At 41.4% G+C, this 14,987-nt stretch overlaps 2 protein-coding genes and 1 pseudogene across 3 annotated transcripts; 1 reads left to right on the top strand and 2 right to left on the bottom strand.

Annotated features, from left to right (window-relative positions):
* The first annotated feature begins 89 nt into the window (after positions 1 to 89).
* On the top strand, positions 90 to 5,083 carry LOC115749346 (serine/threonine protein phosphatase 2A 57 kDa regulatory subunit B' theta isoform-like). 2 transcript variants are annotated; one of them, XM_030686110.2, is made up of 4 exons: positions 90 to 323; positions 511 to 779; positions 912 to 2,249; positions 4,265 to 5,083. In XM_030686110.2, the coding sequence occupies exons 3-4, from the start codon at positions 1,038 to 1,040 to the stop codon at positions 4,625 to 4,627; spliced, it is 1,575 nt and encodes a 524-aa protein (XP_030541970.1). In that variant the 5' UTR covers positions 90 to 323; positions 511 to 779; positions 912 to 1,037; the 3' UTR covers positions 4,628 to 5,083. The 2 variants fall into 2 exon arrangements, with proteins under 2 accessions (XP_030541970.1, XP_030541969.1); XM_030686109.2 differs by having other exon boundaries at positions 511 to 774.
* A 5,159-nt stretch (positions 5,084 to 10,242) lies between these two features.
* LOC125315545 lies at positions 10,243 to 10,920 on the bottom strand (annotated as a pseudogene).
* Positions 10,921 to 12,800: 1,880 nt separating this feature from the next.
* Positions 12,801 to 14,289, bottom strand: LOC115749416 (stemmadenine O-acetyltransferase-like). The gene has a single exon (XM_030686229.2). It carries the CDS (start codon positions 14,222 to 14,224, stop codon positions 12,920 to 12,922), a length of 1,305 nt encoding a protein of 434 aa, XP_030542089.1. The 5' UTR covers positions 14,225 to 14,289; the 3' UTR covers positions 12,801 to 12,919.
* Positions 14,290 to 14,987: the final 698 nt, after the last annotated feature.

The raw sequence follows: 14,987 nt of genomic DNA on the forward strand, positions 1-14,987 counted from the left end.
TGGTAATATCAATTAGGAGTTAATTATATGGATTAGAGAAATAAACACGCGCGCACTCTCTCTCTCTCTCTCTCGCTCGCACGCTCGCTCGTCGGACTCTCAGAAGTCGCCACTTCCTATTTGACTCTGTCTGTCATTTTGTAGTTGTCGTTAAAGAGGCTCTCGCTGTTTCGGTCGCTCGGTCGCTCTCCGCTCGGGTTCAACTTTCAAAAGCGAGGAGTGAGACGCGAAACATCTCCGTCTCTTCCTCCTCCTGCTGCTGCTGCTGCTGCTGCTGCTGCTTCTTCTTCTTCTCTCCGAAGGAAGTCACAGGAATTGCTCCCGTAAGTGCCGAGAAGTTTCTCCGATTTCCCCATTGATGTTCTGCTACTCCCCCGCTTTTGGCTTTCGGTCGGGCGAGTTGGCTCCTCGAACTCGTGCTCGGTTGATTTCCATAACAGTCTGGGGGTTTATTTTATTTTCTTTTTTCGGGCTGATTCGTACCTGCCTTGCGTGCTTCGTTTTTTCCAGATCGTACCAGATCTCGTCGCCACTCGCTGAAGCTCGGTTTCGCGACTGATCGGGCCGATTCGGAGGGCAATTGCCGCTTGAAGAAATCGGTTTCGGGCTTAATCATCTGGTTCGTCGTTCGCGTAGATTTTGGGGCTGTTTCGGAGTTTGACTTGATTTAGGTTTGGTGTTCCTTGCGGCTCGGGTCGCAGAGAGGCTGTCAAGGGGTCTTCTTAGTGATAAGAAGGGTCTTCCGACACTTCAGACATTTTGATGCAGCAAAATGTGAGGTCTCTTTGACGCAAAACTCTGATTGATGCCATGTTCTGTGGTTTGCTTGTCAATTTTTACCCTGCATAAGTGTCTCTGCTTGCGGGAGATCAATTCGTGCAATAAGGTTTGCTTGTCATTTGGTTTGACAGGATTCATGCGTCTGGAGCTGTTCTTGATAGATAAGTCAAGGTTCTCGCTTCTGACTAGAGTGGCTTAGATTCTGGACGTTGCTCGCCTGGAGATATTTTGGTTTCCCTGTGTTTTGCATTCGAGATATGATCAAGCAGATACTGGGTAGACTTCCACGGAAGCCGTCCAAGTCCGAAAGCCGTGACCATGGAGGCCCGGTCGCCTCGTCTATGAAGTCCAGCGGGGGTTCGAGGAGTGGCGATCTTGCGAGTCATAGACTGGATAGCTTGGGCAATGCGTCTCTTCCAGGTCCTACTTCTGCTTCAAATTTGGGAAATGGTCATGGACGTAAGCCTGCCCAATTTGTGAATTCAAAGTATGATAATGTGACCCCTGCTTCTTATGAAGCGTTGCCCGGTTTTAGAGACGTACCAAACTCTGAGAAGCAGAATTTGTTTATTAGAAAGTTAAACATGTGTTGTGTTTTGTTTGACTTTACTGATCCCACAAAGAATTTAAAAGAGAAGGACATTAAACGGCAAACACTGCTCGAGCTTGTGGATTACGTCACTTCTGCAAATGGAAAGTTCACTGAAATTGTAATGCAAGAGATCATAAAAATGGTATCAGTGAATTTGTTTAGGTCGTTCACCCCTCAACCTCGGGAGAACAAGGTGTTTGAAGCTTTTGACTTGGAAGAGGAAGAGCCCTTGATGGACCCTGCATGGCCTCATTTGCAAATTGTATATGAATTTTTTCTGAGGTTTGTTGCATCACCTGAAACTGATGCAAAGTTGGCTAAGAGATATGTTGATCACTCTTTTGTGTTGAAGCTGCTAGATCTCTTTGATTCTGAGGATCCCAGAGAAAGAGAATATTTGAAACAAATTCTGCATCGAATATATGGAAAGTTTATGGTACATCGGCCGTTCGTCAGAAAAGCTATCAACAACATCTTCTTTCGTTTCATCTTTGAAACAGAGAAGCATAATGGGATTGCTGAACTTTTAGAAGTTTTGGGCAGCATAATCAATGGGTTTGCTCTCCCGTTGAAAGAAGAACACAAACTATTCCTTGTTAGGGCTCTTATTCCTTTGCACAAACCTAAATGCTTGCCAATGTACCATCAGCAATTGTCTTACTGCATCACGCAGTTTGTGGAGAAAGACTGCAAACTCGCAGACACAATAATTAGGGGTCTGCTTAAGTATTGGCCTGTGACAAATAGCTCAAAGGAGGTCATGTTTTTAAGTGAACTGGAAGAAATACTGGAAGCAACTCAGCCACCTGAATTCCAGAGATGTATGGTGCCCCTTTTCAGGCAAATTGCGCGATGCTTGAGCAGTTCACACTTTCAGGTAGCACAAAACCATTCTCTCTCTCTCTCTCTCTCACACACACACACACACACACACACACACACACGTTTATGTTTATGATGATAAACTGCTGCATGTTGAGATCGTATAATAGAAAATGAAGCTGAATCATGAAATTGTGTTTGGAATTTTTGGGGGACAAATAGTAGTGAAGATATGTTTGATTTTTCACAATATTGGTTTGGACATGCCCATAGCACTGCCTTCTAAGTTCTGCTCATGACTCCTTTAGGCATTTACACTATATTTACATGTATCAGAATTAGTGGTAGTAGTGACATGTGATCTTTTTGACTTTCATTGTCTGTTCAGTTCTCTTTGCACTCATTATATGGTGAATTCACGATATTGAGGATGATGAGTTATAAAGTAATGTTTCTCCTTCCTTCTTTAGAACAATAACGGAAATGTGAAAGTGATGTGATAAATTGGATGAAATTACGATTACTTAAATTTGATTATTGGACTGGTGAAGATCGGATCTAAGCTTTTCTAGTAACTTTCTGATCAGGCTTCCCTTCACAAGCCTTTTCATTGTTGATGGGCTTGTGTCTTTTTCAAATGATTTGTTGTAGATATTTATCAGGTGAAGCAAAAGCATTAATATTGGTACTAAGTATATTTCCAAGATTGGGGTCATTACAATATTCCTAATGATTTCACTTCCAATTTGAGCTCTCTGTTATCATTCCATTATCTGATTCAATTGCAAAAACATGCACCCCTAAGATGCTGAATGCACTGAAATTGATGGAAGCATTAGGTGTAAATGTACTGGATGGCGATCACTGGTGCGATGGATGACTAGTTGAGGTGGTGGAAATGAGCACTTGTGATCAGTAGGTCCCTAAGTAGTCGCTGAGATGGATTGGGTGGCATTTAGACACTGATTCCATGATAGTACTGTGGTAGTATTTAGGAATCCTGTGATGAAGGTGTAGCGCTGGGATAGTGAATTACGATCGGGTGATGGTACTATCTGTGTCAGTGGTGGATCTGCAATCCCCTTCCTAGAAGGGTAAGATCAAGATGTTGTAATTTTTTCAGAGAATATATCTAGGTAAGCATGCTACAGAACAATTTTTAAACTGAGGAATATCTCTGGAACTGGTCCTTTATGACCAAAATCTTTGTTACCAAATGTTGTATTCTTTAATTTTAACATTTAAGTAGCTGGGCCGTCATTATTCCCCTGATTTCAAGAAAATCACAGGATTCGCAGTTGAAAGAACCTTTTGAGCATTCACTTTACATCAGTTACAACTGAATCCAGACTCATGAAAAGTAAATCACGTGTCATAAAGTACCCGAATCTTACCATAGTGTCTTCGTTCATTCCTCTAAATATAGATTTCCTAAGAATATTGAGCCTACTTAAGCACAAAAATTCTCCTTTTCTCGTGGATGTTTTCCTTTGTATGCAAGGCTGCAAAAATCTTTCAGTCCTGGATGTTTGCCTGAAGGCGATTTTCTCAAAGGACTTGAAGCTAAGAGTTTTCTTTGGATAGCCCTTTGTTTAATTCCTTATAAATGGGCTGGTGTTAATTGATCCATGGCTGATGGTATGTTAAGGTTGGTGTCTGCAATTAAATCGATTTTCTTATCTTTATTCCAGGGAATAAACGTTGTGAAATGGTGACTTGGATATGTCAGCGTCGATGATGTGTGGGTGTAGTATGCAATTAGAATCAAATTTATTGCTAGAAGGATGAATGTGCTCACTACCCTAGATAAGGGATTCGTGTAAGTCCATGCAAGAAAGCATCTCCGATGTATCTACCGTGGTCATGCATGGAGCACCATTCTTTTCTGAGAACATACACGAGCAAATTAAATCAATTTGTTTGGTAGTTTAATTCATCTATTTTCTTGGGTCTAGGGTGCTCTGATGTGCCTTCTGCATGATTATGGCGTGTTTAAATTCATGGTTTTCGTTCTTTATACATGTAATTTCCCTACTATGGCAAGTTTAGGTAAACGGTTGCTCCTTTCAGGTGGCAGAAAGGGCTTTGTACTTGTGGAACAATGATCATATTGAGAACTTAATAAGACAAAATCGAAGTGTTATACTGCCAATAGTGTTCCCTGCTCTGGAGAGAAATTGTCGTAATCACTGGAACCAGGTTGTCCAGAGCTTGACCCTTAATGTTCGGAAAATATTCTCTGATGTTGATCCGGAGCTATTTGAGGAGTGCTTGCAGAAGTTCCAGGAGGATGAAGAAAAAGCTGAGGATATGAAGAAGAAACATGAAGCGACATGGAAACAGATGGAAGACATTGCTGCAACAAAAGCTGCGACTAACGAAGCTGTACTTGTGCCTAATGTTTTACCCAGCCAATTTTCTTCAACTCAGTAATGTGAAATGGATATGTGGTCAAAAGTTCCAATTTGTTTTGGATCTGTGGGCACCATAATATAGTCAATGTGCTTAGAGACTGCTGTCGGGGATTGTTGGATTGTCTTTTGGGTCTTCAGTGGAAGGCGTGCCCTGATGGTCAGGAATGTCGGAGAGATGAAATGAGTGAGCCACACGTCAGAATTTATTAGAAGAGTTGGTCATCATTGAAGATGGAGAAATGAGAGGTAGTTGCCAAGAGTAAACTTGTGAGGGGGGTGAAGCGGGGAATGTCTGATGAATTGGGTCATATATGAGAAACTGCTATTTAACTTCTCCATTATGGAAGTCGATGTATGATAGTATTCTTTTTTTTTTTCCCTCCTAGAATTAAATTCTCTGTTGGCATGACTTCTGGTTGTATAGATTCTGATAATCTGAAGAGTTTTTGATACAAGATGTGATGGATAGTTTTTTTACAATCTCTCTCTCTCTCTCTCTCTCTCTCTTTAAACATTTTGAAATCCTCTCTCTCTGTCACTAGACGTCTATTATAGGGATCATTCCCCCTTTGAAGGGATTTTTTGAAATTTTCTCCTTTTCTCAGTTGGGACGTATCTTGATATTCATTCACTTGTCTCTGTGCTTCCGGAGATTGAGAGATCCGAAAATTTTTCTGATCGTTTTAAGTGCAGAGAGGTTTGTCTTGTGAGATTAAATGCCGACGCAGGTTGATCTTCTCCTTGGAAACTTTCTTGGTCAGCGGTCACCTATATCGGAGACGTGAAACCCAAGTTTTATGGAAAAGTTTGAAAGTTACTCAGGTCCATTTTCGAGGGTGACTTCTGTTTGTATTAGAGAGTTGGATTCGGAGGCAGGGTCCAGGCCAAGACCAGTCTGCCGTGCTCCCGGACCAATGCCAAGAAAAAGATTGTGTACATGATCCGTTTCTCTAGTGTATGCCAGAGGTTGCCCTTGGTAGTTTTATAATTTCTTTGGGAAATTGCCTCGGTCGGCAGTCCCCCTGGTTTCTCAGATTACTGCAATTTTTTATACGAGGGTCATGTGAGTTCCAAGGCTCTAGGTGCATTAGGGTTTGCTTCATTGAGAGGCCAGTCATATTATGTGAAAGAATCTCTCAACATCTAAGGTGAAATGAGTCGATGTTCGTTTATCAGGCACAGTACTCAGATGCTCCTTTTGAACTTATGGTTATGGACAAGGTAATGCCGAATTGGGGCATTTAAGATCGAACAAGGTCGTCGCTAAGCAGGAGAAGATCCGAGTGGTCTCTCTTCCTTCATAGTCATCTTAACCTGAGTTAAGAAATGCTGCTACAGCTCTGTAGTGGGGGGCATGGGCTTGGTTTGCAGAACAATGAGATGTTGCCATGTAGGCCTACTGCGGAGCTGAGGATGTGTCCAGATTGATAGAAGAAAATTCCTTTGTTTAGATTGAAGACGACACATTGGATAGAACAGATGACCCAAGGGAGAATTACCAAAAAAGTCCTAAACCTATTGTAATTGTGTCAATTCAATCCACTTTCTTGGCTGGCGTTGACGATGATAACTTTTAATCAACAACATATATTTTATTTTTTTCCTTTTTTTTTGTTTCGTTTTTTTTTTTTTCTAATTAGGTCGGCGAGCTCTATCGAGGTCGGAGATGGGGCAAGGGCCTCGAAGCCCTCGTCGCCATCGATGAGGGCTTTGTGGCCCTAGACCGGCCTCGCCCAATTTGGGCGAGGCCAAGGGCAACCTTGCCATGGCCTCACCGGCCCCCGACAAAGGCATCCTTCAAAGAACACTTACAAAAGTCCTAGACCTCAAATTGTGCATGTTAGAGTCGGCCAGTAAAGTGAATTGAATTGACACAATTATAAAATATTTAGGACTCAATTGGCCGAAAAAAAATTTAAAATTGAATTGACACAATTACAATAGGTTAATGACCTTTTTTGGTAATTTGCCCGACGACCCACCTTTGTTTATTTCCACCGACCTCTCCTTCAAGTTACTCACCAATTGTTTATTATTTATTTTTATTTTTTGTAATTTGCTAACTTTTCTAATAGAGTATTAATCAGGATAATTATCCAAAAAGTCCTAAACCTTTTGTACAATGGTTAATTCGGTCCTAAACCTTTCAATTGTGCCAATTTAGTCCTAAATCTTTTGATAATTTGCCAATTAAGTCCTGAACTTTTCAATTGTGCCAATTTATTTATAAATCTTTTGAAATGTTTAGGACTGAATTGACAAATTGTTAAAAAGTTTAAGACTAAATTGGCACAATTGAAAGTTTTATTATCGAATTGATTGCCATACAACATGTTTAGGACTTTTTGGATAATTTCCCGAGTATCAACCTTTACTTGTCTTGGTATAGCAACTATTTGCCTTCGCTAACGTATTTTAGAGATTATTGACCTAAACTAATTTTACTTATTGACTTTTCTCCAATTGAGTTCAACCCTCATTTGAGTTGCTTACCAACGTTTCTTTCTTTAATTTGTCAACTTTATGTGTCTTTTACAAACTTTTAATTAGCATTTCTTAGTAAAATCTTAACTACTGTGACTCATCAGCTTTTCTCCGATTAAGTTACCAAATAGTCTTGATTTACGAACCAAATTTCTTCTTCTTTTAGTCACCAGCCTTCAATATCTTTTACCGGCTTATATTTATATCTGTCGATTACGCGATAAATTTACTCGGGCTCTTATATAAGTGGGCGAAAAAGCTTGAAATAGCTAGAAATGGAGATGGAACGTTGCTTTTGCAGAAGCCGGTAAGCCTTCTTCGCAAAATCCAGGCCACCACCTCAAAAACCACGAACTCTACCTTGTCAGATCGATTCGCTCGGTCACGTTTGATTCTCTCTTCCAAACCATCGATGACGCTGGCCCAACAAATGAACATGGGAGTTCTTTCTCGCTGGCCGGAGACTTCCCTGTATATGTCCAGAACTCTAACCTATTCCATCACTACTTGCCGGAAAAGTCCCCGACGACATCTATGTCGATTGTCGACCACAGTGACAGCAGACTCAAATGGTTCCAAGCTCACGATCATGCACGCCACTTTCGGGCTTGCCTAGATTCTCCGTCGGCCAGAGCGAGGTATGCTATAGGGTTTCTTCCATCAGTTTGCCTTGTTCAGCAGGGTTTGGATGACCGACCGGTGTTCAACCTATATTGTGGAAAGGGCCCATATTAATAATTATGATTTTACATATGGACAATTCCTCGTTATCTTATTCATTTGCAACAAAATATTTTCTTAGTGCGGCGGTAAAAGAAAAAATATGCCTTTTTGGAGAGAGATACTATTTCACCAATCGAGTTACAGGTATCTAACATATTCATATCTAACGATTTTCCACAAAGCGGTGACGAAAGGTCTAACTTATACAAATCTTTTCATTTTTCAATTCAATCCGATCCATTAGTTTGTAAAGCTGTTTACTCGATTGCAAACATTTCTGTAACACCTCTAACAGAGGGACAAATAGTTAATTTTGAAAAAACTTATTGTCAACCTAATGACACCAAAGGTATATAAAATGAATGCAATTGTGATATGGATGGAATATAATGAGATAGAGCCACTTTGAGGTTCCCTATGAAATGAGGCATGATCCCATTCTATGGCAATTTGTGCTCCCTGCTCTAGAGTGATTGGAATAATGTTAATAAGTAATCTACCGGTTCAGACTTGGGATTTTCTTTGCACTTCTTTCGTGAGATTTTATGTAATTGGAGTAATGTTCATAAGTAATCTACCGGTTTAGACTGTGACTTTTTTCGTGAGATTTTATGGGGTCACCGCCAACTATTCTAAAAATTTAAACTGTTAGATAAATGCATGGTTTAATACTTAAATATTCTATTACTCCATCTCACGCTTAAGTCGGGAGGCAAATAGAGGTCTAGAAAGAGTTCTTTGATACCATGTGAGATTTTATGGGATCACTATCAACCGTTCTAAAAAAATTAAACTATTAGATGAAGTTGTGACTTAATGTTTAAATATTTTATCATCTTTCATTCTTACACGTGATTTTTTTCTTTTTATCACAATTGGGAAACTCTTCCACATATCAGCTTATTTGACCTCTTCTTCTAGCAATGTGGTCATGACCTTTTATTCAAATCGCAGTAGTCACTCAACCATGGAAAACCTATTTTTGGCCATTTCATTGAAGAGCGTCCGAGGTAGGCAAGTTTCTGTAGAGACTGCAAGCTTTCCCATTGAGTCTCTGTATTAGCTGGTCACCCACCTCCACTCCTTTTCAAATGATTAAACCTGCTTATATATTCGTATTAGTCTGTAACATCACAATCATTCGTGTCATAATAAGCCAAGGTATGTCGTCACAAACCTAAGATCCGATAGTGGCCTCTTACACTAGCTAGCACTAATGGAGGCCTATCCCACTTAAGCATATAACCTCTACGTCATTCACTCCGTCGTAATATCGACGTGGAAATTGACAGGGTCCTCCTATTTTCACCAAAAAAGCTTGTCAGAAAGATGAATTACACTGTTGGAAAGAGTGCCCTCTCAAATTGAATGCAACAAGATAAATGACTGGAGAAATGCTCTAATAACATGGTTCCTCCTATTTTCAAGAAATTTCGTGCTTTCCATAACATATTCCTCATCAACTAACACGGAGTTAAATGCAAGGATTATGTGGATGTAATTTACTCGGGCGATAGAGATAGTGGTAAGAGTACCACTAGATATGTTTTTATAGTTGTAGGTACAATAGTAAGTTAGGTATCTCAACAATAGAAAGTAGTGGATCTATTGATGGCAGAAGTGTATACGTGGCTATCACAGAAGCCTCCCAAAAAATCATGCGGTTACAAAATTACATGAAGGAGTTACATCAAAAGCATCCATTGAGCACACTGTGGAGTGATGGAGCAGTACTTACAAGCTACAGGAGTACCCAACGGTGCTTTACGCGTGGGTAGTGCGGTCATGTAGTTGACCGATAATGCACTCTTGTGGTGGCTTGGCAGGAGTGATGATAGGGGTGGTGAAATTATCACTACTGGGAAATGTTCGTCGAGGAATTTCGACGACAGTACTATCCCGCCTATACGGAAAACGATGCTCGAGATGAACTTCATCATCTTGAGCAAAAGGGAGGAGTCCGAGAGTATGTGAAAAAGTTCTTGGAGTTGCTATTGCAAATCCCTTCGATGAATGAATGATACGGAGGTCTACTTCCAATTGATGATGAACGTGCAAGCATCTGTTAAATCTAGGTGAAATGAGTGAACGTTAGTTTATTAGGCACGTAAGTTGGGGATAATTTAAAATTACATAAATTTGGTTTCTTCCTTCAAAGTCATGTCAACTTGAGTTCAGGAATGCTACTACAGCTCTGAAGTGGGGGACATGGGTCTGGTATACAGGAAAATGAGTTGTCGGTCTAATGTAGAACTGAGAGTGGAGGTAAACATGCATCCATGGAGAGCATAGTCTAGATTATAAGCTGATAAATCGTCTGAAATATGCAGCTACATCAACATCTTGCATAGTATGGTTCTAGATCTCCATGCAGACAGATGTTCTCCGATGATTTATACTATAAAAACTCCAAGCCAGTGGTAACAGTCACTGCGGACTTTCAGATCTCTACCCACTGGAAGCTTTGGCTCTCAAAGCGGCTACGCTGGCTGAATCAAACTCGAACCTCTTTGTGACTATCTTCTCTTTCTTGATCAAATTGTTTGGCAGAGGGACCCGGCAATCTCTAGGTAGAAATATTGTGGTTGTGTCTAGGTACGGAGCCACCATCTTACTTGCACCTCGAGAAATGGCCGCCAAGAACTAAGGAAAGTCGAAAGTGTCGCGCGGTCTGAAATTTTTTGAGAGATACAGACACCAATGCCTATCCCGCTGCAGTCGAACAGTTTCAGCTGAATGGCATTTCAACATTTTATATTATATGGATCCAGTGGAAGAAGCTGCTGTACTACTTTCAGTTCTGGGTTTGCAGGGAGTTTGGCGAGTCGAGCGTTAACTCGAGCTCTCGCAAAGACTGCTCCTTGGCCGAGGTCAATGGCGTGCTCATCTCCCTTGATCCAACCAGCCAGTGGGTAAAAACAGCTTCTCATAGATGTTCACGTGATCGAAATCTCGATCTGGTTCAGGAGCGGAAGAGAATAATACAGTAGGGACATAGAATGGAGGAGCAAGCTGATCTAAAAGAGAGAATCTGTAGGTCTGGACTCGACTAGGAGCCACCGAGGATGGTTCGATTGTCCCCTTCGATATCACCCGAATCTTCATTTTTTTTTTTTTTTTTGGTCCAAACCCGAATCTTCATTTTGTGATTGCTAGAACTTTGCAACTGGGCCAGTGGGTTAAGGAGCTGATATGCCGATTTGGGCAAGAAGAATGTTTTTGGTTTGTGAAAACTCTGCCGTCTTCATTCATATAGAGTTGAGTGAAAGTCACTTTTTTCTAAAGTGGCGTACCTAAATTGAACCCCATTAGGTCGCTCTCCTTCACATTTCATCCAAGTTCTAGAAACCCTAAGCAAGAAATTGATGGCTTAAGCTCAAGTGGGGTGAGAGAATATTTGCTTACCAACCAATGGGGAGGGAGCTGGGAGCAGGTTAGAGGTTTGAAAAACGGAGTAAGAACTTAAAAGGAAAAAGATTGGAATGGTTAATTCAAGAAATGGTCGATCTATTGTTTTAAAGTTAGATATTACTTGACTACTGTGGCGGTAAACATTGTGGATTAGGTTGATCACCATTCCATCGTTCCATGCCCGAAAATACTGATTTTTTCTTTTTCAGGCCGATAAATTTCATTAAATGTCAGCAGGTGCTGAAATTGTTGATTAAAAAAAAAAATGACCGGCAACTTCTTTTCCGACTCTATTTTATAATTTCCAAATTACATTTTTTTTTTTTTTGCATTAGCTTGTCGGCTTTTATTAGCATTAACATATTAACTCTTCGGATTCATTATTTTTTATATGAAATTACCAACCTAAGTTGGAGCGACTCACCAATTAGTTTTGGATTACCAACTCTGAAAATGAGTTATTAACCAATTTCTATTCTTTAATTTAACCAAAATTTTCAATGAGTTAGCGACCTTATGTATCCACTAGTTTTGAATTCATCAACTTTTTTGCGCAATTGTCGCGAAGCAACAGGTGAAAAAATCTGCATTAGCAGTTTTTGCAATTAAACATTCTCAACTACGAACAAACTCAATTTCATCTCCTGTAATCGCCCTTTTCCGATCATACCATCAACATGAGAATGACAGGAAGCAACTTTTGGTAAGTGGATGAAGTCGAAAGCTTTTTGTGACTCGTAAACTAATTTATACTTTGATAGGTAAGATGTTGACGCTAACTTAGAGGTGCTTGAGTTACCGGTTAAGTGTTTCAAGATGTGATCTCTGTGGTGGCAATCTCTTTCATACCATATATATTCCAAAGCTTAGAACAGCCAGAAATGGAGATCAGACGTTGTTTTTTGGAGTTACCGGTAAGCTTTCTTCGCGAAACCCCGGCCACCATCTCAAGCACCACGAACTGTAACTTGCTTGATCGATTCGCTCTGCTACATTCGATTCTCTTCTTCCAAACCATCGATGACGCCGGCCCAACGAATGAACATGGAAGTTCTTTCTCGCTGGCCGGAGATTTCAGTATAGATTAGAAACTCTAACATATTCCATCACCGCTCGCCGGAAAAGTGCCTGAAAACGTCTATGTCGACTGGAGTGACGACGGTTTCGAATGCTTCGAAGCTCGTATGATCATGCCACTTTCATGCTTCGCCGAGGTTCTCCGACGGCCAGAGCTGGATATACTATTAGGGTTTCTTCCCTTAAATTACCTTCTTCAGTAGGGTTTGGATGGCCGCCTCGCCATATTATACACGATCTCCTTCTCTGGCATTTTGTGCTCACTTTCGAGCTATTGGATTACTGTTCAACTAGTAATATGCCGGTCCAGATTGGGAAATTTCTTCACGCTTCTTATATTCGTTGATGCGCGATTTTTATAAACAAGCCGGAAATTCGTGAGAAATCATGATCTTCTTCTAGTGATGTGGATACGACCTTTTAGTCTGATTGCAGTAGTAACTGAACCATAGAAAACATATCTTTGGTCATTTCATTGAGGAGAGTATTAAGGTAGATAAATTTCAAGAGAGAGATTGCAACTCTCTGTACTTTCTGCTGGTAAATTCGTTTGATGGATCAATGTATAACACCATAATTATTCAGATCTTAAATAAGTGTAAAACCTCTACATCATTCACTCCGAAAAGTGTTCTTTTCCTGGAGAAATCACAAATTCCATGAACTCCTCGTCACTTTCCAAAGCAGCCATGTCTTCAACCCTCAAGCTTATATGTGCCTCCACACCATCACCAGACTTGGTGTCCATAAAGACCACAAGGTTCTGGAAAGTTAGGGCTGGTGAACCGAACCATGTCGGGTTACCCCAGCCAAAATCGGACTCGTACACTGGGAACCGGCACAAGCTGGTGAAGTTCATGGTCAGCAGCTCTCCTTTGAGGTACACCTCGGCATTCTGCTTGATGAAGTTCAGGTGCTCGTCCCCTTCGCGGAGCCTCTCCACGTACCCCTTGTCGATTCTGCTCACACTCTCTCTCATTTTGGCCACGAGCCCGTAGCACTCCTCCCCTGAGTCCATGGGCAAGAAAGTCATCGCCACCCGGTAGAAGTTCCCGAAGGAATGGGGCGGTAACGGAGGGTCGAACTTGGTCCGCAAGTTCACCGCGTGAATGACGGCGCATGTCTTGCTACGTTCAGAATAGACCCCTGTAGACCGAGCAAAGCGGCTCCAGATGAAGGCCGATAAAGCCTCGACGCGTGACGGGGGTCGATTTTGGTCCAGGTCCATTTCTTTGGAATACCTGGCTTTCAGTGTCTCTATCTTATCGGTTTTGAAAATGAATCTCTTGGTAGCTATGTTGTCTCTGGTAATCCCAATGCTCGGTTCGTACCCCGATATGTTCTTGGGCGGGAACAGCTCGGCTGAGGCGAATTGAGGAGGCGTTAGTATCTCTTCACCGTGACAGACGGCTGCCCACATTTTGACGAAAGTGACCAACGATAGCGCATCCAAAATCTTGTGTGACACGCATATCCCTACGGCGATCCCACCACAATCGAATCTATTAAACTGGACACCTAGGGTTGTTTCGCCGATGGCATCAAGAGCGAAAGGAACCAACTTCCTTAGCTCTGTCGGGTCCGGATTCTCGGTAAAATCAGAAACTCGGCACTTGATGATGGCTTCGGAGTAGGGCACTCCCTCGTCATCACATTCGACTGAGACGTTGCCTTTGAGGCGGCCCGCCAAGGGGTAGAAATGCGCGAGGATGCAAGATAAGGAGGCTTTGAGCTTGCTGGATATACCATCTATGTTGAATTGATCACCTTCGTTTTGTGGGGTGTAGAAGAGGACATAGGGGTTATAGACTGGCGGGGAGATTTGGTCGAGGAACGAGAGCCGGTAGTGGCGGAGGTGGTCCGGGGTCGGAGAAGACGGTTTGACAGTCTCTCTGGAGGTTATTTCGACTGCAATCTCCATCCTCTCTCCTCTACCACAGCAACAAGAACTTACGCTAAAACACTTAGTTCTTTCAGGTTGTTTATCGTAGGCTGTGGGGGAATTCCCCTTGAGTTTGTGCTTCTATATAACACCCACAGGACAAATCTTGCAAGAAATTAAACAATGTCTGAAAAGATAGGCCAGTTGTTACGGAGAGAAGATGTTTGCTGCTCTATCATCAATCTAATTCAATCATTTCCGTGAAACGATTCAGACTGAAGTTACTCGACTCTTCAAGTAATGCTTTTTCAACCAATTGGTCATATATCATGGCAAATCTTATCAATACTAGCTGCACTCATCCACCAACCTGCACTTTTTTATTTGGAGCTTGTCTTAGACTAAACTAATCTTGAGTTAAGCCACCAACATTGGAAAATTGTCCAAAATGTCCTAAACTCATTATTGTCAATCCAGTTTTAAACCTTTTAATTTTTCAAGTCAATACTAAACATTTTCATGTTTTTCCAACTCTAGAGCAAGCGAGGGCAGCCCTCTAATGAGGTCAGCGATGTCCGCCGGTCATCGACAAGGTGACATAGGATGACCGGCATTCACGTCAGCGATTTCCTACTAAAATTGACTGGATGGACTCAACCGACAAAACTTGACAATGTTTATGATTCAATTGGCAAAATTAAAAAACTTAGGATTCGAATTGGCAAAAATCCAATAAATTTATGAATTTTTTGGATGATTTTTCCCCACCAATACGCTATCGGAAGACACATTTCACGAGCAT

This window comes from Rhodamnia argentea, chromosome 6, assembly GCF_020921035.1.
Source record: "Rhodamnia argentea isolate NSW1041297 chromosome 6, ASM2092103v1, whole genome shotgun sequence".
Lineage (NCBI taxonomy): Eukaryota > Viridiplantae > Streptophyta > Magnoliopsida > Myrtales > Myrtaceae > Rhodamnia > Rhodamnia argentea.